The sequence below is a fragment of the Sus scrofa genome, chromosome 7 (genome assembly GCF_054392235.1).
Source record: "Sus scrofa isolate SSC_HxYL_T2T_F1_AM1 chromosome 7, Sscrofa_HxYL_maternal_Yorkshire_Landrace_v2.0, whole genome shotgun sequence".
Lineage (NCBI taxonomy): Eukaryota > Metazoa > Chordata > Mammalia > Artiodactyla > Suidae > Sus > Sus scrofa.
The window spans coordinates 115,303,509-115,328,895 of NC_139389.1; the positions used below are offsets into that span (position 1 = coordinate 115,303,509).

The 25,387-nt window shown below is 37.5% G+C and overlaps 1 protein-coding gene across 1 annotated transcript in view; it reads right to left on the bottom strand.

Moving 5' to 3' along the window:
* Positions 1–687: 687 nt before the first annotated feature.
* SEL1L (SEL1L adaptor subunit of ERAD E3 ubiquitin ligase) overlaps positions 688–25,387 on the bottom strand; it is a 64,440-nt gene continuing 39,740 nt past the window's right edge. Inside the window, exons 11-21 of the mRNA XM_021099584.2 lie at positions 24,864–24,920; positions 22,407–22,475; positions 20,366–20,443; positions 17,550–17,612; positions 15,912–15,999; positions 15,442–15,590; positions 14,058–14,223; positions 13,256–13,330; positions 12,351–12,523; positions 7,942–8,070; positions 688–4,900 (exon numbers count right to left, since the gene is read on the bottom strand). Of these exons, the coding sequence (XP_020955243.1) occupies positions 4,691–4,900; positions 7,942–8,070; positions 12,351–12,523; positions 13,256–13,330; positions 14,058–14,223; positions 15,442–15,590; positions 15,912–15,999; positions 17,550–17,612; positions 20,366–20,443; positions 22,407–22,475; positions 24,864–24,920 (1,257 nt within the window). The 3' untranslated portion in view covers positions 688–4,690. The remainder of the gene's footprint in view (positions 4,901–7,941; positions 8,071–12,350; positions 12,524–13,255; positions 13,331–14,057; positions 14,224–15,441; positions 15,591–15,911; positions 16,000–17,549; positions 17,613–20,365; positions 20,444–22,406; positions 22,476–24,863; positions 24,921–25,387) is intronic.

Sequence of the window (25,387 nt, forward strand, 5' to 3'; positions counted from 1 at the left end):
GTCCAACCTCCTCACCACTGCTATTTTAGTCAAAGTCAGTCAAGGTCATCTTTGGTGGCTGTCTGGGCTCGCAGAAGTAAAAGTTGAGATCCAATTTCTCACTTGCCATAACTTGCATCATCCAGACTTCTTCAAGGATCTGATGCTTCTAAGCTGAACATTTTAACACAATTTCTTTTGAGTCAGCTGCTAGGAAGTTAGGGCCAGATTTTAGCCAGGTTCTATCATGCATTTTGTGTTCCAAGTTCACTCATGATTTAATATTGTTTTCTCCTTTACTTAGATGTTATTCATCCTACATGAATTTCATTGTGTTTTACTGTATGTAGCTCTGTTAAGCCCTCTTAAAAACTTCCTGCAAAAAGGCAATGTATAAACAAACTTTAGCTACATTTTACTATAATCAGTGTTAAAGTGAATCGTGTTCTTTATATCACAGGCTGATTCAGATCAAAGACCTCAGAGATTTAAAAATGGAAACATTTCTTAAGCAAATTTATATATTCTCCCTTACAGAAATATGAATTTCAACAGTTAAACATAAGGTGGATTCAGACTGTCCCTAACGCATGTTTTCCAGAAGTTTCTGAAATTCCAAAAAAGTTCATTTAAGAGTTTAGTGATTCTGATCTTTTAAAAAGCCTACCTGGAGAGGCGCCTGGCCATGGTACATTATAGCATACAGGATAACCAGAGGTGGAATCTTTATTTCACAAGTTTCAAGATATGGTACAAAATGAATCTGTACAGCTCTCTATTAACAGGATTTGTTTACACAATTATAATACACTTCACCAGCCTTTATACTGCATTTAATTAAATACAAAATAAATTTACAAAAAGTCTACCATGGTGTTGTTCCTTCCAATGCCAGTCTATGGTCTTTTTAAATGTCTCCTAAATATTGATAGTGGTTACACCTTGATCAAATCAACATTATGATTTTTCTTCGATCAAAGAGAATAGTGTCATCTTGTCATTCCAAGTTGGAAAACCGGTGCATGTGAGAAGACTCCCTGCACATAACCGAGACATCCTGCTCATGAACTTGTCAGATTTTTACTTGTGCTAAGAGTCCCTTTAAAAATACAAATCATTTTTGCTTGGAATATTTTCGATGTTCTTGAAATACCAAATGGAAGGATAAATTTTAGCTTCTTTTCGAGGACTACTGCACATTTAAAAATTAGGTAGTGTCTCCGACAATATGGTATTCAGAAATTTTGTATTTTCATTTATATTTGAGAGCAATGACTGATGAAAAATATTTTCACGAAAAGAGAAGTTTCTTTTGCTTTATTTCTTGCACAGCTGTAGTCATAATATTGTATAACATATAATTAAATTCACTTTCAAAGCAAACACTAGCTCTTACTGGGGCAAATGTACCCCACATTGCTCTTCTTGGTTGGTAAAGGGGCTGTTTATTATCTGAAGCATTGCATTTTTGTTTTGAAAGGTGCATGTGAAATGTTAGTCCAAACCTCTGAAAAAGAAGTTTTTTGCAGATGTAGCTAGACAATATAATACACATGCTACACACATGAAGAGTTGCGGTCTTCGTTTATAGGCTTGCATGCATACTTCCAAAACACTGGTTTGAAGAACAAACATGAACAGCAAAGAAAGGAGGGAAAAAGAAAAAAAGCTTATACAAAATACTTAAGGTTCCTGAATGCAACAGCAGCTCCTTAATTAAATAAAGCATCAGATCATGGGCAGAAGTTTCTAAAACTTCCCAATGGTGCAGAGATAAATGATTTAGCAGTAAAAACTCTCACAAATTAACTTTATATGCAGAAGGGTAACACATCCTCAAGAGTATTAAGATTAGTGATTCACAAGTTAACCTCATTTAGGAGCTAAATAATGAATTTCGAAAAATAGGAAACTTTTGACTTTTCTGTGCCACTGAATAGTAACCAAAAAGAAGATAAGCCTTACCCAGAAAACAAATACAAAAATTTCAAAAAGAAAAAGGAAAAACAAAACAAAATCAAACCCAAATACCTATGCTACCTTTGTAACAAAAAACAGAAACAAAACAGATCGTCAAGATTCTGGGGCAGCTGACTAACCAACAAAGTGAACACACAAGAGAAAAGGAGCTAAGGAGAGTACTACTGTCACCACCTTGGAAGGCACGAAGACAGACTCTGAAAGGAATCGGGAGACAAGGGCGACCGTGGAGAAGTGAAGCCGCACTTTATCTGCTAACTCTAAATTCTAACGTTAAAACTCCTGAATCCTGGAGTTAGTTCAATGTCACTGACATTAACTAGCTTTAGTTACTGTCATTTTATTCAAATGGATGCCATTTGATTAGGTAAGTATTGAGCATTATTTTAGGAGAAACAACAAACCCAGTTCCTATTTGCTTAGATATCATGTCCCTTGTACAGCATGAAAAAGGGAGCAAAGTATTTTGAGCTAGTCTTCAAATGAAGCTATAGGAACTAAGTTATTTTAAATTTACCAAATTTCCAGTAGCAAATGACCCAGGGTAAAACAGGAGGTGGACAAAAGCCAAGAAAAAGATATTTAGAAGATTTATAAGAAGGACATGGTGACTGGTACACTAACGGAAGTTTGTTATTGCCTGGAGAACAAGACTGCACTTCCCCATCTGTCTTTGGGGTGTGCACACTGTTTTAAGAAATGTTGTTTTCAAAGTACTAACAGAGGGAAATAGTGATAGAGATAAAGATACTGCTAAAGGAGAAATTAAGTGGATGGTAGAAAAATATGGAAGTTTTGGTCTTCAAACTTTTAAATAAATTAAAACAGTTCCTTTGAAATGAATCGTGGCTGCTATGGTGGATCATACTTAGTTTGAAGTGTGGGGAGAAGATGTAGGGGTGAAGACACCAACATACTGGACCAACTGCACTCAAATCTCTAATGTCAGAGATCAAACAAGTCTTACTATTTACAAGAGCTGCCAAATCGACATTACACCTCTGAGGGTAAAATTTCCTACCTTTCAGATCAGCAGTTATATACATGGTTCTCGCCGTGACTACCTCTTTAAATTTAGAAGCAATTATCTGGGAGAAAAGTTTGCTCACCAGGTTTTGCATAATATACTAAACATCCAAAAAAGCACACAACCTCACATTTAGAGTCTTCATGTTCATTACGGACTAATTAAATCTAGTTCTAAATATAATCCCCACTTTAAAAACCAGTCTTACAACTCCTTACACATGTAACAAACTCCTCAAGTTTTCTGGCAGATGAGGGGTTATGGAAAAAGAGTATAAAGATTAATATAAACAGACTGAGGTCAAGAGGCACAGCACGCCTGCTCAGACACCAACAGGGTCCCAGACCAGAAACAGGCTGTGAACACCACCATCCGACAATAAAAACAAATACAAATCTGGTTGAAGTTTCACTTTTTTCATTTGTCTGATTTGTGACGGTCTCAGTTTTCTTTGCTGTTGCCATGGCTGTTGTTTTCCATACTATTTAATCAGATAATGCTGCAATGTGATAGCCCTGATTTTCCTAATGTTAACAGTGGGAGGGTGGTGAATATGATACCTAAGCAAGTGGTTGATTTTTTACTGGAACATCAAACTGCGGAGAGAAAAATCTACCTGAACAGTACAAACAGGCTTTGGTTTCCTCAACCACTGATTTTAATGCATCTTGTATTTTAGAATTGTAACGGTGGTTACTGTCAGCCATAGCCTGGCAACAACATTTCATATTTAAAGAATTCACGAGGGTGGTCTGTTCTTTTCCAGTAAGAAATGCACAGTAAAATAAATCCTGGGAACAGATGCTTCAACTTTTGGGGAAGTGTCTATGATCCTGATACCCCACCCAGAGTGCTTCAATATTGTTCTCTAACTTCTCCCATTTAGTCCATCCTCTGGCTTCTGGTAAAGGCTCCATATATTCATAACAAACACGCAAATTACATTGAGTAGGTGGGGCAAGTTCACGTGTTAGCTCAAGAAGTCAATTCACAATGTTTTCTATATATTCCATTCCAAAGAAATGAAGTTCACATACAACTCTTTAACAAGGCCTTTCAGTCTTTGAAGGAGAGAAGTATGGTATAAAGTATGACAATTACCAATAAGAAACTTCCCAACCTTACCTTTTAAAGTTAAGAAATATGCTGAATATGTGTACTTGCATGTGGACAGTTAAAAGTTCCTTGGTTATCGAAGTTCTGAAACACTTGAAGACTTTTTTTTTAACTTAAAAGGCAAGTTCTATTTTCAGACTTTCAAATGTGTTAAGGTTAAACTTGTAACTAACTGGGTTTTCCTTTTTACACTGATCAGTTTTTAGTGTCGATGCATAAGACCTTAAAGATGGCGGACAGAAGAACTTATGCACCTTGAGAGAATGACCAAAAGGACCCAAAAAAGATAGCTGGATACAGCAGACATTACTTTGAGTGTCTCACATATGTTTCCAGGAAAAGAAATGGGGGAGGGGGCACTGAGAGTTGTTATCCCATAGGGCACTGAAACAGACATTCAACTCAGTTTAGGTAAGAGTTACTTATCCCTGAAAATAAAGGCATCAGATTCTAAGCAGCTTTAAGAATTCAACGCTTCCGTGTGCCTCTTCCAGGAGGTGACCACTGATCCAAAGTCCTAAATCAAATGCAAGTGTTCTTAGTAAACCATTTCCTTGTTTGTCACTGATCAAGGCTGGACACAGTGGGTTACTGCGGAGCCTGCTGCTCTGGTGGCCCCTCTTGCTGTGGTGGTGCTGGCCGTGGCCCTGGAGGTCTTGGTACAGGCATGTCTTGGTGCTGCCTCTGCCTGTAAGCTATAACTGTTCCCAACAGCAATGCAATGATGGTCATGAGGTAAAGGTCCCACTCAGGTCCCAAAAGCTGGTCCATATCAAGATGAGTGAACATATCTCGAATCTTAATGAAAATAATATAAAAATCATTATGATCACTAAAATGTAACAGAAGGAGCTAGAAAAGGTACATCACAAATTAGAGATAAATATAGAACTTATTACAACAATTGGTCTTAGTAACATTTTTCAATGTGTTTTAAAAAAAGAGGTTTTACTAAAAAATTGAACTACCATATGACCCAGCAATTCCACTCCTGGGTATATATATATTTGAAAAAACAAAAACACTAATTTGAAAAGATACATGCACCCCAATGTTCATAGCGGCATTATTCATAATTGCCAAGTATAGAAGCAACCTAAGTGTCCATCAAAAGACAAATGGATAGGAGTTCTCACTGTGGCTCAGTGGGTTATGAACCCAACTAGTATCCATGAGGATGTGAGGTTGATCCCTGGCCTCACTCAGTGGGTTAAGGATCCAATATTGCCACAAGCTGCAGTGTAAGTTGCAGATGCGGCTTGGATCTGGCATTGCTGTGGCTATGGTGTAGGCTGGCAGATGAAGCTCAAATTTGACTCCTCGTCTGGGAATTTCCATATGCTGCAGATGCAGTTCTAAAAAGAAAAACAAAAATGGGATGAATGGATGAAGATATGGTAAAAACACATGCACACGCATGTGCACACACATGCGCGTGCACACACACACACACACGCACACACACAGGAATACTACTCAGCCGTAAAAAAGAATGGAATTTTGCCATCTGTGGCAACATGCAATAAGTCCATGGATGGACTTGGAGGGCATTTTGCTAAGTGAAATAAGTCAGAGAGGGAAAGACAAATACTGAATGATATCACATATATGCAGAAACTAAAAAATACAACAAACTACGAATATAATAAAAAAGAACCTGACTCAGATATAGAGAGCAAACCAGTGGTTACCAGTGGGGAGAGGGAAGGTGGGAGGGGAATGGTAGGGGATTAAGAGGTACAAACTATTGGTATAAAATAAGCTACAAGGATATATACTGTACATCACAAATCACAGGGAATATAGCAAACATTTTAAAACTAAAACTGGAATGTAACCTCTAAAAATTGTATTGTACATCAACCATACTTCCAAAATAAATAAATAAATAAATAAAGGAGTTCCCAGGTGGCTCAGTGGGTTAAGGATCCAGTGTAACAAAGGATCCAATCTAATAAAATTAAGAACAACAACAAAAAAGGTTTTAAAGCCTTCAACCAAAACTCAAAATATTATATCTGAGGACCTGAGCCATTAGTTCTTAACGGTTGACTATATAAAGTGTCTTAAAAAGCTGCTTTCCATCAGTAAACTAATGCACTAATTTCCAACCATTTTTCCTAGGAATATCTGAAACAAACACTGGGGACAATGGACGACTGAGGGGAGAAAAAAAATCAGTATGTTGCCATACTTATATCCTATTTTTAGTGATGATATACTGGCTAAAAAGCTCTATTCTAATGAGAGCAAGGATATTTTACTTCTCTCAAGTAACTGAAGATGGCAGGAATTCAAATGTTTAATAGCTGAGCAAATAATGCTTTTTAACAGCTGAAACTGAACTTAAATGTTCTTCATCTATGATATTTCAGCTTTTTAATGTCACTTAAGTTATTCCTGGCATTTTCTGTTACCCATAAAGAAAGTAAATACGGGTATAATCCTTTACGTTTAAATAAAAGTTCATTTAAGTTGTCCCCATAATACATATTTGTAGGTATAGGTACTAAAATTTTTCTGGAAGAAAATTACAAGAAACTATTAACTGTATTCCCTGGGGTAGGGGATTTTGTTTTTCTGTAGTGTTTGACTTTCTTACCGTCAATACTTATTATGCTTCTTTTTTCAGTTGGAATATCTAGGTGGTAGGATTATGAGGCATTTTTAGTATTTTTTTGGGGGTACTTCTGTATTAAAAAAAAAAACTTAAGAAGGCATAGTATAAGACGAAATACTAGGCTGTGATAAATAGTTTATTAGTAATAAAAATTGTGAGACAAGGGCCTGAAATAGTTCTGAGAGAGAAAGAGCAGGCGGTCACAATGCTAGCTTTTTAATTAAAGCAACAAAGATCCTTTCAGTTAGCAGAGTGTACAGCATACCTGCCTCACGCTACTGAACAATTACAAATTTGACAAATTTATGATCAATCAGGAGGACACGGGTCAATATCTGCAGCCCTCTGGAGCCCTATGCACGGAGGACCTCGGTGCAGTTCTAGGGCTGCAAAAGGGAAAGGTTGTTGAATTTCTCTGTATAGATGCTGAAGCAGCACGGACTACATTCGCATCTGTGTAACAAAGAGGGAAATCCTGTTTTGGAATCTAATGCTGAAATGTTGCATCAACTTGTTTTGAAAGATGTTAACAGAAGATTGAAACATCATCCTTTTCTGGTCTGGAGTAAATTAAAGTTAAACAGCCCTTCTTTGTGCATACATTTGAGGACTTTCAGAGTGAAATGCTACACTGTGACTCCATTATGAGGAACAACAGGTACTGTAAACAAAATAGAAAACTGGAGAACCCAAGAGCACCCACATACTATATTGTAACTAAAAAGCTGGCAGTTTTAAAGAGAATGGGCAGTCCACTCATCTCCTGGCAAGGTTCTACCATTAGCCTTTAAATAATTCAAGGTATTTTTAGAGAACATAGTTCTGGTGGTGTTTTCAACACGTTTCACTATCAGAAGCCTCTGAAGTACAACAGTCTGGGAAGGTTCTCAGGTTCTACTTCTTCTTCCCTTGACTTAAATTCTCTTTTTCAGGGGCTGGTCTGAGTCACTGCTAGGCAGTCATCTGATTCAATGAAAAATGCTTTAGCACTATGAACCATTGTCAAATACTACCTGGGGATAGTCAGTGCTCTGTGGCCACACTCAGCCCTCACTGATGAGGTCTGCCTGCACCTCCCCTGGAAGGGAGTTGGGGGTAGAGATCAGACACTTACCGGTCCGTCCCTCCTCCCCTCTCCCCCAGCTTTGCTAAAACAAACCTGTGGACTGAGAAAATTACATCATTTGTATTTTATTGAAAAGAATCATGGACTACTTACATTTGTTTCCCGTATGTACTGCAAGAAATAGACAACGCCCAATTTGCAGAGGGCTAGGAAGACTGGTACCTGTGCATCTGGGCTGGCTTCGGCTGCCATGTCATAAAAACGTTTTGCAAGGTGAATGTCCTATAATATAGGTAACAAACCAGAATTCAATTCTTTTTAAAATAAGTACAAATAATCACTACTTATATATTAGGGAAGTTTACTTTACCTTCCAAGTTTCATTTTAAAATTTTGCTTACCTAAAGAAAAAACTCAAGCTTTAATTATAAAATTTCTTTAATTATGTAACTGCTTATAATTTTGAAAAATTTAATGGAAAGAATGTAAAAGTTAACTCATGTTCCCCCAACCTAACGTCTTATTTGCTGTGCAGTTATGCTGGCCACAGCTATTTGTGTATCTATCAACCTAGAGACTTCTAGGAATGAAACGTTAAGTCTCAAGTTAATTTTTTCCTACCTAAAACCAGTCAATGAAAGCAATCCTGGTTTCAGTCTGGAGCAATGATCTTCCAATGGGGGTAGACATACTCAAGGTTTTCCAAGGGGTACTTGCATGGACAGTGTCTGACTACTGTCAAAGAATTCCAAATTCATAGGTAAGGATTCCATGAGACATGGGAAAGAAAGGCTGAACATAAAACTGACCTTTTCCACATATTTAAATATAGCAGTTACTTTCAGCTATTTGCTATACTTGTCCCTAAGGTGTGTTATTAGTTAAAAAGAAGAGGACCTTCAAATAATAGTAACAGTATGATTAGTGTCTTCAATTTTTAAAAAAAAGTAATGAATTTTATTTGTACTGCCATTTTTTATTTGAGCATGATTTTTCAGGATCAACCTTTATGTGATCCATAGATTATGTGTGGATGGTTCAACAGAGTAAGTAAATCTTATCTATCAATCATATCTATCAATCACATCCTGATTTATTCTGATTATAACCAATCCTCATCTTATTTAATACTTAACATTTTTCTACCTATACTGAATGCTGGATGATTAGTTTTTTAGAGACTGAATATCTCTTTCACTTAAAAAAGCAGAAAGCCAACAGGAAAAGTTGATCATAATGTCTTATGAAGACTAATGAAATTATTCTGATTTTTATACATGATTAATTGTCCTTTTTTTTTTGGCCGCCCCGAGGCATATGGAGCTCCCGGGCCAGCGATCGGATCTGAGCCACAGCTGCGAACTAAGCCACAGCTGTAGCAACACCAGATCCCTAACCCATTGTACCAGGGCAGGGATCAAACCTGTGTCCCAGGGCTCCCAAGACCCGCCCACCCCCACCGCTATCCCATTGTGCCACAGCGGGAGCTCCAATTAATTGTTCTTAAAAGCTGAATCCCAGGGTTTCCTCCCTTGACCCTAATCAAAGAAATACTATGCCTCTCATCACAGTCTTTATTCACAAGGATTTGTATAAATGCTTTATACTGCAAATTAAATTATTATGAGAAAAGCACAGATTAAGTTTCTTATTTTATAGCCTGTTATAAAAAGACTGCTTGAGTTATATCACTTTAATTCTGTCTTTAGTAAATTATTACCAGTTATGTATAAAACCATAACTTAGGTGTGACCTTTACATTAGGCATCAAATACATACTAATTTGATTTGAATTAAAAAATAAGGAGCTCCCCTGTGGCTCAGCAGATTAAGGATCTGGTATTGGCAATGTAGTGGCTTGGGTTGCTGCTGTGGCATGGTTTTTGGGAACTTCTGCATGCTATAGGCATGGCCAAAAAAAAAAAAAAATGAAATCAGAATTTCTGATAGAAACTAAGTCTGATTTGGCTGACTGGTCCGACAATGCAGGGAGGTTTCAACAACTACGTTACATGGCAAAGACTGTCCATGAACAGAATGCACTCAGCCTGCAGCTCCAGATCCTTGATAAAACTATATTCAAGTATCTAATATTAATATAAATGTAAAATATCAAAACACATATTGGAATTAAAAAATAGCAAAATGAAATGAACAACCCTCTTTTAGGCACATGAGGCCACAAAGTGTCTCTAAGTGACTGAATGATAGGGGGTATCCTCATTAGCTATTTGATAAACCTTGGTAAAGCCTCTCAGGTATTCCTCCTGGAAACTAAGAAAGTATCAGTCCAGTGAACAGGGAACACCTTCTTTTGCAAGTCTCTAGTTTCCAATTCTTTGCTTTCAACAGAATTGAAGGGGGGTGGTGGCTACCCAAGTTACCAGGTCACAGATCATTAGAAATAATTTTAATTAGAGATAAGTCTGATTTTTGGCATATGTTTGGGACTAAATGTTTGTGTCTCCCTAAGAGTCCTATGTTGAAGCCCTACCCCCTAATGTGATGGTGTCTTTGAGAGGTTCTTAGGACTAGATGAAGTCATAAGGGCAGAGCTCTCCTGAAGGGAATTAGTGTCCTCATCAGAGTCCCTAAAGGGTGCTGCTTCTCTCCTGCTCTTTCCTCACATGAGGACACATAGAGAAGAGGGCCTCCACCAGACATCGAATCTGCCAGTGCCTTGATCTCCAACTTCCCAACCTCCAGAACTATGAGAAATAAACATCTATTGCATTGCTACAGTAGCCCAAGCTAACCAAGACAGTTTAAAGAATTAAGCGACCTTGCTGCAGTAAAATTCTTCTCATTTCCATATACTTTTTTTATGTGAACATGATTCCAGTCATACGTTTTTAAAATGAAAGTAGAATTAAAGTTAAATCTATGAAATAATAGACTAATTTATTTTTAAGGGCCACATGTGCAGTGTATGGAAGTTCCCAGGCGAGGGGTCGAATTGGAGCTGCAGCTGCTGGCCTATACCACAGCCACAGCGATGTGGGATCTGAGCCATGTCTGCGACCTGTACCACAGCTCATGGCAGTGACGGATTGTTAATCCATTGAGCGAGACCAGGGATCGAAACTGCATCCTCATGGATGCTTGTTGGGTTTGTTACTGCTCAGCCACAAGAGGAACTCCTAGACTAATTTTAAAAGATGCTCCTTTCATCTCATTAAAAGATGCATTTTTAATAATTACCACAAAGAGTAAAATTTTATATCATAATGTTGATGAGATCAATACTGTATTAATAATTGACCAATTATGACTAATAATATCTCAAGAACTTTTCTTAACAGTAAGAGCCTATAATCACAGGAAATAAATTCAAATTTGAATTTTATACTTTTTTGTTTCAGATAAGCACGGTAGAATGATCACAATTCTGTGGTAATAATGGACTAAAAATATAAATACAGGGAGAAAAGGAAAAGATACAACTTCTATTTCATGAATTTGCTATGGTGTTTTTTAAAAGTTAATAATAATGAAGTTATCAAATTATTTTGGTATTTAATTTGGTCATTTTATTTACCAACTTGTGTTTAAATAGCCAGAATTTAGACCCCTTGAAACTTATGATGAAAAATTTTAAATGTCAAAATTATTTTAAGGGTACAAAGGCAAAGCCTTAAGACCATGGTTCTAAAGATTATTAGACTTTGTATATACACAAAACAGAATAACTCAGCCATAAAAAAGAATAAAATAATGCTAGTTGCAGCCATCATGGATGGAACTAGAGACTCTCATACTAAGTCAGAAAGAGAAAGACAAATACCATATGATATTACTTATATCTGATATACGACACAAATGAACCTTTCCACAGAAAAGAAACTCATGGACTTGGAGAACAGACTTGTGGTTTCCAAGGGGGAGGGGGAGGGAGTAGGATGGACTGGGAATCTGGGGTTAATAGAGGCAAACTTTTGCATTTGGAATGGTAAGCAGTGAGATCCTGCTGTATAGAACTGGGAACTACATCTAGTCACTAGTGATGGAGCATGATGGAGGATAATGTGAGAAAAAGAATGTATATAGGTATGTGTGACTGGGTCACTTTGCTGTACAGTAGAAAACTGACAGAACACTGTAAACCAGCTATAATGGAAAAAATAAAAATCATTTAAAAAATAAAAAAATAAAGATAAATAAATAAAGATAAAATAAAAAATAAAGACTTCATGAGGGAGGTATAAGAGTAAGTTTATCAGTAGCAAATATTTTAATTCATTTCAAAATAATTTAGAAATGACAGAATTTGGCCACTGGTGGACAGTTTCTTAAACAGGAGGTATCAGGAGAGGCAGCACTACTTTTCCATTTTCATTCATCTGGCTTTGGCTTAATATTCTAAATATAACAGTGCATGTGCTCCAGAATGAGAGGTGCAGGGCAGTCTTCTGAAACATTGCAAATTTGTCTCCTAACTTAGCACCTAAAATCTGAGACCATTCCAAAGGAAGACTATCTCCTATTAAAAAAAAAAAAAAAAAAGTCGTTTCCCCCAACTTACAATTACATTATTCACAGATTTGTTTGGAAGTCACACTTACCTGTTTAATGCCCAGTCCTTTCTCATGCATGTATCCCAGGTTAAACATTGCTTGTGCACTGTGCTGTTGCTCAGATGCTAGACGATAATGAATAAATGCCGTCTCGTAATCTACATCAGTGCCGAACCCGTAGAAATGGTAGTCTCCAAGCTTAATTCTAGCCACAGTATAGCCTTCAACAAAAGTTAAATGCAAAACTGCCAATAAATAAAGTGTTTAAAACAGGCCAAACTCTTACTTCTCCTCCTAACATGCTTACATAGAATACAATTTTAATTCGTAATATACAAACTCTTACCACAAATTCTCCAGCCAAGCTATACATTTAGTAAAAGTGTAGCAGACATGTTGCTCTTCCTTTTCTAATATTCAGGAAGAGGCAAAATAAAGTGAGTGGTATTCCTTATTTTGCTCATAATACACTTCAAACGATTACTTTATCGTGTCACCACATTTTAAAATAATTCAACTGGACCGTTGTTTAGGCTTGGAGAAAGGACAGGCAGACAATGTTGTCAGTATGGCTGAGAAAGAAATATTCAAATGAAAAAGAGTAGGTAAAGGTTAAAATCTTTTAGGTTTTACATCTACATTCTATTACATACTCCATTCAATTCTCATTTTATACAACTTACCAGCCTCAAACTAACTGCCAAAGAGTAAACCTCAGCATGATAAAAATGTCCAACACAAAGACCTTGCAGGGACTAGAACTTCCATTTTAAGAATGAATACCAATCATAAATGCAAACAAGTTTAAGTAACAGTTAGTGTCTCTGCTTAATTTTAAAGTGGTGAATGATATGATCTAATCTTTATGGGAGATTAAAAACAAACCAAAAAAATGAAAAAGAAAGAAAGGCCCTTCAGTAAAACTCTTATCCTAGAATTAACCAATCACTTACCTTGTGAGGCGGCTCGGTTCCAGTGCAGCAAAGCTCTGGGGTATGTTTCATTCTCACCTACAATGGTTGCTTCTCCTACAAGGAAAGACAAAATTCAGGCATTGAAGGAAAGCTAGACTTCATCTGCAAACTAGGGTAGTTACATGGAGCATAATTTAAGTAAGAACTGGGATATAAGAAATATTAAATGAAAAAAAATGATTGAAATTAAACAGGAATTGAAATAAAATACTGAGTTCAAAAGAATCATTGCATTCAGGATACCACTACTTCCTGAGACATTTTATCCACAAAACTAACAAACAGTGAGACTAATTACTGAATCACTAGGGACGTACACACCACTTTTGAAAAATGTATTTAGGAGTTCCCATTATGGCTCAGTGGGTTAAGAACATGACATAGTGTTTCACGAGGATGTGGGTTTGATCTCTGGCCTTGCTCAGTGGGTTAAGGATTCGACCTTGCAGCAAAGCTGTGGTGCAGGCTGGCAGCTGCAGCTGTGATTTGACTCCTAGCCCGGGAACTTCCACATGCCACAGGTGCAGCCATGAAGAAAAGAAAAAATAAGAAAAATGTAAAGCAGTTAATTTTATGATGAATGTCAAATCCACTTCAACTGTCAATTCAATGAAACCATCTTCTGGTGGCTTATAGATCTGAGGCAGAATAACTTAAGCACATGCTAAGTTCTAGTCACAATGATAAAGAAGTGTCTTTGTGGCTTTTCTTATTAGACAGGTTAACCCAATGTGAACCCTTGTATTTTCTATACCCAGGGCAGGACTGAAATGAACCTTACTTTGATCAAGAATGAAGGCTGCATTGCTTTGTGCCACTTCATAGCCTTGCTCGGCCAACAGGAGGTACTGGACCACTGCGGCATTGTAGTCACCATCTTTATAGCTGTTATAGGCAGTCATGAGCCTTTCAGACCACCGGCCCCGTTCACATACATTCTTAAACAACTGTGAGAACAGGGGAAAAAAATCAATACAAAATAAGAAAGATATGTCAGAAAATCATCTTTGCACTTTTGGCTACAAGCGATTGTTAAACTTGCTCTTTGAATCTCTGGCAGTTTTATTAAATATATATAAAAGTCTGCAATATTTATCTGAAGCTTTCACTTAGTCTTTAGAATAGATGTATAAAAACAACAGCAAGTAATTATATGCCATTTACTCTGGCCAGGCACTGTCCTAGTGATTTATGTATAATACTATTTTAATTCACATATTCCTCCCATGAGGGACCATTCTCTTAAGAGTAAAATCCTATTAAATCCCCCATTTTACAAGTGAAGAAACTGAAGCACAGAGTGGTTTAGAAACTTTGCTAAGCATTTAACACTGTCACTCTAAAGTGCCAGTTATGAGAAAGCTAAAGAGGAAAAGTTCCAACTAGGAGAAGACTCATTCATAAAAAGAATTAACAAAGAATACATAAAATATTCTTGAAGAATCATTCTTCTTGCAACATTCATTTAACATACACTTTTTTTTTTTTTTTTTAATTGCATTTGCAGCATGTGGAAGTTCCCAGGCCAGGGACTGAATCCCCTCCACATCATGACCTGAGCCGCAGCAATGACAATGCTGGATCTTTAACCCACTGAGCCACAAGACAATGCCCAACATACACTTTCTGAAACTAACTAGGTCTCAGACACTGTCTTAGGTGCTAGAGAGACTGAAGACAACAATATCTGCCCTTTAAATGCTGATTCCAGAGTTCCTGTTGTGGCTCAGTGGTAACGAATCTGACTAGCATCCATGAGGATGTGGGTTTGATCCTTGGCTTCACTCAGGAGGTTAAGGATCCAGCGTTGCTGAGGTGTAGGTCGTAGAGGCAGCATGGATCTGGTGTTGCTGTGGCTGTGGTGTAGGCTGGCAGCAGCAGTTCTGATTCAACCCCTAGCCTGGGAAATTCCATATGCTGCAGGTGAAGTTCTAAAAAGACAGGAAAAAAAAAAAAAAGCTGCTTCCCCAAGGAAAAGACAAATCGAATTAATAACTATGACACTAACACACAGCCCCTGATTCTTCCGTTAGTATATCAATACTGGTAGGCTGAGTCTGTTTCTACTCTAGAAGAAATCATGCAAAGAAAACCAGAATTATAATGGTAGAATTTCCTCTGGGCAAAATGATTTCCTATGTATGAATTGGTAGAAAAGCCCTTACCTCCACTGCCGTGTGACACGACCGCATCACACCTGTGCCACTGGCGTGCATCTGTGCCAGGTTATAGAAAGCCAAGATATGGCCTCCCTGAGACGCTAAGTTAAAATACTTCAAGGCCTGTTTATAATCCCTCTTGACTCCAATGCCATCTGTAAGGAAAATCACATGAAAGGTCAGGAGTACTCTTAAATAAGATTTAATAGAAGCATCAGAGAAGACTTCCACAGGAATAAAACTAAATGAAATTCAGAATTCTTACTCCAGAAAGATGTGAATCTTATTAATATAGATTTTTACATTAATATAGAAAATATAATCTACAATGAAATGCAAGATACACAAATCACTGAGCTGGAAGGACATGAATCAGCTAGAAATTCAATTGCTCTCACTTCCATATCACAGTGGCATCTAGTGGAAAATAGGTGATTTAGATTTGGCGTGTCCATCATTAATTCAATATTACTTACTATAGTACATAGAGCCAAGCTGCAGTTGCCCATCCACCCAGCCTTGTTCAGCAGCTTTCTGGAAATACTTCAGTGCTAGATCATAATTCTGTAGAAAAAGAGGTCACATGGTCACATGATGAGAAATCTCAAAAGGCTGATACACTCAGAAGTTAGGAGATGCAGTCATAAAAAGAATTAACAAAGCACACATAAAATATTCTTGAGTCATTCAAGGGATGATCTTCTAATTTTTTACAATGTACAGATGGCAATATTTTGTAAGTCATGAGAGATTAATATTTAAGACTGTGAAAAAATCAATAGAGTGTTTTGTGAAGCAGTTGGTATGTCTGCTTTCAGAAAGCATAAACAAAACTAGGACAGCAGGCCAGAAATTAAGAAACAGTCCTATCTTTTCTAATTTTTAAACCTCAATTTTTCTAAGAATAAGAAACATTATTCTCTCCTTATTTGTTCCTTCCCTGGGTGGCTTATCAAACATTATGTGTTTAATAGATTTCAGATATCATACACATCCCTAGAGAAAAATTAAACCAAAGTCACTACTGGACTTTAGTATCCTAAAAGGACTAGAAGGGAAAAAATGAGACCATGTTGCTATCTTCTGTGCTAGGGAATACCTTGATCAGAATTCTATATCTAGTTCTTAGTTTCAGGCCCAGCTTAAGAAAACATATTACTTGGAGGAATCAGACAGAGAAGAGGATCAGACAGTGATGAGGATCCAGGAGTATCCAACATGAGCAAGCAGCACAGAACAATGAGGAGCAGTGGCCCAGGAAAACCAAGACAGACCCAGGGAAGAAAGATTGCAAGTGAGGTAGGACCAAAAAGTGCCAACTGGGGTTGACGTTGAGGAGGTTACTGTGAGCTGTGGAAAGCAGTCACATGAGACAGAAGCCTGACTGCTGGCAGCTGAAGACTGAAAGGCAGCTGCTTGCAGAGTCCATCTCTTGGAGAAATCTGGCTAGAGAGAAAAGAGGTGGTAGCTAGAAGGGCAAAGGGTAGATCAGAAAGCTTTTTTGCATCTACATGGGAGGACTTAAAAGAGTTTTCTTAGACTTGGGTGAAGAAGGAACAGAAAGGGGTTTAAGGTCAGGAGGGATGGAAGAGTAGGTGGGGTAGACAACACAGACAAAATGAGAAACAGTTTCACAGCTTCAGGAGAAGGTCCCAGATTCACAGCTGTTCTAAGAAGGCAGTGGCCATGGTGGGCATAGGGTGGTAGGGAACCAAACTCAGAGACAACAGCACAGGCTCAGCTTTGGTCATAACGAAATGGCCTCAGCTGGGCTGACTGAATATTTCCCTACCTCACCAGCTGACCAGAAGGTTAGACAGAAAACTTACAACTTGAGGAGTTCCCGTCATGGCGCAGTGGTTAACGAATCTGACTAGGAACCATGAGGTTGTGGGTTTGATCCCTGGCCTTGCTCAAGGGGTTAAGGATCCGGTGTTGCCGTGAGCTGTGGTGTAGGTTGCAGACGCGGCTCAGATCCCGCGTTGCTGTGGCTCTGGCGTAGGCCAGCAGCTACAGCTCCAATTCTACCCCTAGCCTGGGAACCTCCATATGCCGCGGGAGCGGCTCAAGAAAAAAAGGCAAAAAGACAAAAACAAAAAAACAAAAAAACTTACAACTTGAACTCCCCTCCCATAGAGGTAAGCCATTCCGAGCCCACTCTGTCCAACAGGGTTTCCCTGCCAACCAGAGACAAAATGAAAGGATTCATTAAAAATTAGGCAAGAATAAATGGCTGCAAAAGAAATAATTTCCAAGCATATTCAAAACATATCTTAACACTTTTCAATTCAAAATGAAAGTTTCCCCTTCCTATCAGACTAAACATGATACTGATTTTTAGAAAGTTGATTTTCAGTAATTTGCTAAAAAAGAGTAACAAGTAAATTTACTTAGAATTAAGTTTTGGTGACCTACCTTGTGACTATCTGTTTCATAAATTTGCGATATAAAACATGACTATTTACTCTTTACTATTTATTCTCTACTACTTACTCTTTTCAAAATTAAAAGTATGTTATTTTTTGGGGGGGGTAGTTTTTCATTGGTAACCCCACCCCAATAAAGATGCTGCCACCATGGGGCTGAATCAACAAATTAATATTTGGATCAGGAGGTAAGGATATGCTTAGACTGTGGGCGTGTTGTGGAGCAAAGATAATCATTGTTTTGAGACCTAAAAGAGAAAAATCTAGTATTCACCTAAACTCATAGAGACAGAGGCGTCTTTTAAGAAATGTGTCACAGTGCCCCTTTGGGAAACACTCAACTGGCATTTGGGACTACGGTGGCAAGTACTAGCTGACAAAGAGATAAGGGTCCACACTGGAGACAGAGGATCTTGAATATTCATATGTAGCTTTCTCTGGGACAAAGAAAGTCTAACTTATGTATTGTAATTATCAAAACTATCCAGTTACATAAGCTTTAAACCTCAAGTTGCAATGTAAATAGGATAAACTATATACCCCTAATTCCATTACTAAAATCATTATTTCCCTCATCAGGAAATGTCTCAGTGAAATTGATACAGAGACTTAATATTCAATAATCTCACCTCTTAAATGAAAGCGGTATCTATACATTTTTACTTTATTGGAGTATAGTTGATTCACAACATTGTGTTAGTTTCAGGTGTATAGCAAAGTGAATCAGCCTCACATATACACATATCCACTCTTTTTCAGATTCCTTTCCCATCTAGGTTATCACAGAATACTGAGCAGAGTTTCTTGTGCTACACAGTAGGTCCCTATTGGTAATTCTATATATAGCAGTATGTATATGTCAATCCCAAACTCCCAGTTTATCCCTTGCCCCCACATTTCCCCCTTGGCAACCATTAAGTTTGACTTTGAGATCTGTGAGTCTGCTTCTACTCTGTAAATAAGTTCATTTGTACCATCTTAAAAAATTTAATTTCACATAAAAGAGATATCATATTTGTCTTCCTCTCTTACTCCATTTAGTATGACAATCTCTAGGTCCATCCATGTTGCTGTAAATGGCATTATTTCATTTTTTATGGCTAATATTCCATTGTGTGTGTATGTGTATGTGTGTGTGTGTGTATATATATATAAACATATATATATAGACATCTTTAACTACTCCTTTGTCAGTGGATATTTAGGGTGCATCTGTGTCTTGGGTATTGTACATAGCGCTTCAGTGAACAGTGGGGTGCATGTATCTTTTTGAATTATGGCTTTTTTTCCTGGATATATGCCCAGGAGTGTGATTGCTAGATCATATGGTAGTTCTATATTTAGGCTTTTTTTCTTTTCTTTCTTTTTTTTTTTTTTTTTTGCTTTTTAGGGCTGCACCTGTGACATATGGAAGTTCCCAGGCTAGGGGTTGAATCAGAGCTGCAGCTGCCAGCCTATGCTACAGCCATAGCAATGCCAGATTCTGAGCCACATCTGCGACCTACACCACAGCTTGCAGCAAAGCCAGATCCTTAAACCCCCTGAGCGAGGCCAAGGATTGAATCCACAACCTCATGGATACTAGTCAGGTTCTTAGCCTACTGAGCCACAATGGGAACTCCTTATATTTAGTTTTTTAAGGAATTTCCATACTGTTCTCTATAGTGGTTATACCAATTTATATTCCCATCCACAGTTTGGGAGGGTTCCCTTTTCTCCACATTCTCGCCAGCATTTATTGTTTGTAGACTTTTTGATGATGGTGATTTTGACCAGTGTGAGATGATACTTCATTGTGTTTTGAGTTGCATTTCTCTAATAATTAGTGATACTGAGCCCTTTTCATGTGCTCTTTGGCCACTTGTCTGTCTTCTTTGGAGAAATGTCTATTTAGATCTGCCCATTCTTTTGACTGGGTTTTTTGATAGTGAGCTGCATGACCTGTTTGTATATTTTGGATATTAATCCCTTGCTGGTTGCTTTATTTGCGAATATTCTCCCATCCTGCGAGTTGTCTTTTCATTTTGTTTATGGTTTCCTTTGCTGTGCAAAAGCTTTCAAGTTTAATTAGGTCCCATTTGTTTATTTTTGTTTTTATTTCCATTACTCTAGGAGGTCCATCAAAAAAGATATTGCTGCGACTTAGGTCCAAGAGTGTTCTGCCTATGTTTTCCTCTAAGAGTTTTGTAGTATCTGACTTTACATTTAGGTCTTTAATCCATTTTGAGTTTACTTTTGTGTATGGTGTTATAGAATGTTCTAATTTTATTCTTTTATTGGTAGCTGTCCAGTTTTCCCAGCACCACCTATTAAAGAGACTGTCTTTTCTCCACCGTATACTCTTGATATATTGCTTTTTATTGAGAAGGCTTTTTCTAGTCAATTCATCCACATGAATCATATTTACAAAAGCAATTTCAATAATTTATGGTAAAAGTTAATTATGATTAATCCTTTAATAAAATAAATGGTACACATTTCAATACAGAGTCATGAAGTCTTACCATGTCAGCAGCTTTTTTAAAGTAGTGAAGAGCTGTTTCATTACTCTGAGGTACAATATCACTTCCCTCTGAATACATCTGGAAAACAGACCCCAATTTCGGTATTAGCTATAATCTTTCCAGGTACATTTTTTTCCCTATTTCATCTCATTTTGTCATTTGTTAGATTTCATGAAATCGTTCAACAAAGTTTAAAATTTCTCACAGGATATTTTAGACTTGAAAGCAAAACCCTAAAAGTAGACATTTTAATATTATATATTCTATGTCATAGCAAGTTTACAACTTCTCTAGAAACATGAATATATAAAATCAGTTCATTGATCAATCTCAGGAGAAGAAACTTAACCTCAAGACAAATCTTTCTTCTCACTCTGTCCCAGGGCCCTCAAATGGTTAATTAGTTGCTTGGGATCAGCTATTTAATGAGGAAAAGGAGAGCCAACAGCAATGTCCATTTTCCTTTCTCTTCTACCACTGCTTTCCCCCACATGGTAAGTTTTTAAATTCAGGAAAAGATATAGATAAAAGGTTATTTTATTTGTTTTGTCTGTTTGTTTTTCAGCCAAGCCCGTGGCATGTGGAAGTCCCTGGGCCAGAGATGGAACCTGCACCACAAGTTATGACCTGTGCCACAGCTGCAGCAATGCCAGATCCTTAACCTGCTGTGCCACAAAGGAACTTCCTAAAAGGTTATTTTAAATGGTTTCAGTCATTAAACAATTATAGAATATTAGGTATGGGACCTGATAAAAGGGCCTAGAGAAAGGAAAACAGAATGACCAGTAGTACTGTTTTGATCCATATACATATTAAGGAAATAAGTAAAGGAAATGTATATATTTTGCTTTTTAGAGTCACACCTGTGGCTTATGGAAGTTCCCAGGATAGGGACTGGAGGTGCAGCTGCCAGCCTATGCCACAGCCAGAGCAACAGGGGATCCAAGCCATGCCTATGACCCGCACCACAGTTCACAGAAATGCTGGTTCCTTACTGAAGAGACTAACACTGAACAAGGCCAGGGATCAAACCCGTATCCTCATGGATAGTCGCCAGGTTCATTACCACTGAGTCATGATGGGAACTCCAGGAAATCTTTTTTTCAAGTAGGGAAAACTAGTAATTCAGAGCAAGAACTGAGAAGACTGGAATGAAAATTTCTTAAATGCTAACAAAAATAGACAGATGATACCAACTTCTACACTGTAATAGTTAGAATATCTAAATATAAAGTTCTCAGGCCCCAACTGACTAGTTGTAATCATGTGGCAAAGAAGGATTATATTCTTCTCTTTGTAAAAACTTTTTTGAGATACAGTCTACTCGAGCCTCCTAACCTTAGGACTTAGTTACAGGTGAAAATACCCATTGGTTTACATTGTGTTAGTTTTCAAAATGATGAAAAAGAAAGTTTTGAGATAATGCCAGGACACATGGAATCTATTAAGTCTGTAGACTTAAACATTTCCTTGCTTGAGAAAAGAACTGCACTGAGAAGTGGGTGATAGCTGTCATAATGGGGACAATTAAAAGGTCTGCAGACAAATTTCAACTCAGCATGAAAGTGAACAGGCAATTATGCCAGACTTAGCAAAAAAACAAACAGCATAAACTCCTTACTGTGTGTGATACATAAAACATTAAGAGTGCAGATAGAGTTAATTTCAATGGAGAATTAACATACTGATAAGCAAATGCTATGTTACCTTTAAGTTTCCTAAGAAAATGCCTCAGAATAGATCTTTTTTTTTTTTTTTTTTTTTTTTTCTTTTTCTTTTTTGGCTGCACCTGTGGCATGTGGAAGTTCCTGGGACAGAGATCTAACCTGTGCCACAGCAGTGACCCGAGCTGCTGCAGTGACAACGCCAGATCCTTAACCCACTGTGCCACAAGGGAACTCCCAGAATAGTACTTATCTTAAGTGCTTGCATTGGAAATTTTTTTTCCAGCTTATTTTTGGTAAATCGTAGATGATGAATACAATACAATGTGTTTGCTTACCATGCAAACACATCTTGCTATTACACAATATCACAGTACCTTTCCCAAGAAGGCCATGGCATGGGAATTGCCAGCATTCGCTGCTAAATTGAAGTAGTCAAATGCTCTCTGTGAGAAAGGAATTTATGAAAATAATTAGTTATTAATAGAATCTGTGGCTTTTAATAAAAATACTTTATGAACATTAAAAAAAAATCTTGTTATACTGAAGTATCTCAGTTTAAGTAAATGGTAAGACATCTGTTGGTTGCCCAAAGTACCCACCCCACTTCCCTCTCATATCTAATTATGCTATGTAAGTTTTGCCACCAAATACATCTTGAATCCATCTATTATCCTCCATTCCCACAATTCTAGTCTAAGCTGAATTATCTCTCAGCAGAGCTCCTGGAATGTGTCCCTTTCTGATTTCTCTGCTTTTATTCTTGGGGTCATCCAAAGCGACTCTTCTTAAATCTCAACACCCTGGTCCTTCTAGCCCCTGGAAGTAAGTGTTGCAGGGACCACACTGACGTGATTAGACACTGTCTATCTGACTTCTGTTTGATCTTGCTCTCTGCACTCTGGGTATATCAGCTATGTTCCTTCCTGCCTCAGGACCTACAGACATGCTTTTTGGCCTGGAATGATCTGACCTCCAAGGTTCAACTAAAATGTCACACACATCTCTTCAGGGACAAGTGTGCCCTCCCACTCTTTAACTTGTCTTTGGACTCTTTAATTCTCCATTGTAACAATCACAATTTATTATGTATTTGTTGGTGTGATCATTTAAAAAAATACCTAATGATTCTATAAACTTGAAGTTCTGCAAAGGTAAGGAAGAAAGGTTCAGCACTGTATCCTGAATGCCTTGCAGTGAATGCAACAGGTGGTACCCAAATAATGGCTGAATTAATGCAATTATGTATTGGGAGCGCCTTTTCTTCTGTGAAAATTTATCATTGTGTAGTCAGCATACACGAAGAATGTCCCCAAACTTGTGTAAAAAGTATGCAGCAAATTCTTAACCAGAATTCTGTTCTCTCACCTGACATTTTATTAACCAGTTCATTTGATGCTTCACTGCCCCAATGATATACAAATGTTATGACCTAGAGATACTGAAAGTTATCTAATGACCTATAGATATGAATACTGTTTGAATAATAATTTTTTAAAAAAGTACCAACATTTGGTATTGTTTTAGTGATGTGTATTTTGTTACAATCTAATTATTAAAGCTGATGCACTATGGTGTATGAAATAACCTTAATTAGAATGCTTAACTGGCATGGTAGAAAAGCAGAGTTCTATTAGTCTGAAAACATTTATGGAGGACTTACTACATGTTGGGCACTGTCAGGTGCTGGGAATAAAGGAAACAAAGCAGACAGAGTCCATGTTCTTTTGGACTTTATATTCTAGCAGGGGAAACAGTTACATAATTAACTACTTTACAGTAGATTAGGGCTGTAGGAACACAGATTTTCAGAAATCAAGAATTGGTGGTACAGGACCAAATCTTAGAGCCGGGTAGTAATCAGGGGAGACATGAGGGGGGACATGAGGGGGAAAGGTACTGGAGTTGAGTTCAGGAGGATGAGTAGGAATGGCTATGTGGAGAAAGGAGGTGGGATAGTAATATTCACTCCAGACAGACTAGGCTTCCACAAGTCCTGAAACAGGGACGTTCTTAAAATTTCCAAAGACCTGAGAAAAGGTCTGTGTGCCTGTGACTCAAAAAGCAAGAGGCTGGTGAGGTAAACAGAGACTGTCAAAAGGCCACAGAGGTCATGTTAAAGGTTTTGGTTTTCAAGCTACTGGAAATCACAGACCACTCGAAAGAGTTAAGCAAGGGACTGCATGATCAGATGTAGTTTACAAAGACAGACTGTTGCTTAGGAAATGCAAGCAGGAAATTATTCACACAAGTGATAGGTGTGCTGACAGAAAGAAGGGAAGAGGTGAGTGAATACACTGGACAAAAAGCAGACAAAGTTGGTAGCTGGATATAGACCTGACTGCTAGAGTTGTACACTCCTGGTTTTTCATAAATTTTCCTCAGTATTATGAAATATTTTCCAATAGGAATTGTAAGACATACTTCTATCACACACCTGGAGAAAAACAAGACATCATTTCTGCATTTTTGGTACTGAGAACTAGGTTTTAGAATAAAACCTTTCCCATCACTATGAGATATGATCACATTTTTATTCTTCAGTTTCCTCAGGGATTAGATCTTGACAGCTCATTTGTGATCTTTGTCTTAGTAACAAAATTTGATACTGTTACTAACTTATTTAGCTAGAAACATATCTGTAGTTCCAATTCATCCCCTAGCCTGGGAATCTCCATATGCCGCAGGTTCAGCCCTAAAAAAAGGCAAAAAAAAAAAAAAAAAAAAAAAAAAGAGAGAGAGAGAGAGAAAGAAAAAGAAAAAAAGGAAATATATCTAGAGCATCATTTCTTGGTATAATATGAAATACAAAGCACTAAGGATAGGAAAGTTACCTGGTGATTTTGCTCTACTCCACGCCCTCCATGCAGATGCAGCTGTCCCAGGCCAACCTGAAAATTAACAAAAAGGAGGCAAAAGTATATGGTAGCATCTAGCATGTAATTAAATTAGACCAACAAGAAACCATTTATTTGATCACAAAAAGGTTTCTGTTCATAATAGAAAAAATTAAGCATTTAGTCTTCATTCCTTAAGATACTACTCTAGTTTAACCTAGAGTTTTTTAACAACTAAAAATATCTTTTTTTTTAGACACACCCAAGGTATATAAAAGTTCCCAGGTCAGGGATCGAACTCACATCACATCAGTGACAATGCTGGATCTTTTACCTGCTGAGCCACCAGGGAACTCCTAAAGATATTTCTTTTTAGTTGCAAAGCATTCTTCTGACAGAGGTAAAATAAAAGCATTTCTATACAAACTAAAGAACAGTTCAAGTCTTTTGAACTAAAGGATGTTCTTTAGGAAAGGGGAAAATTACCCTGGGAAGCTTGGCAGTGCAGTAAGAAATAAAGA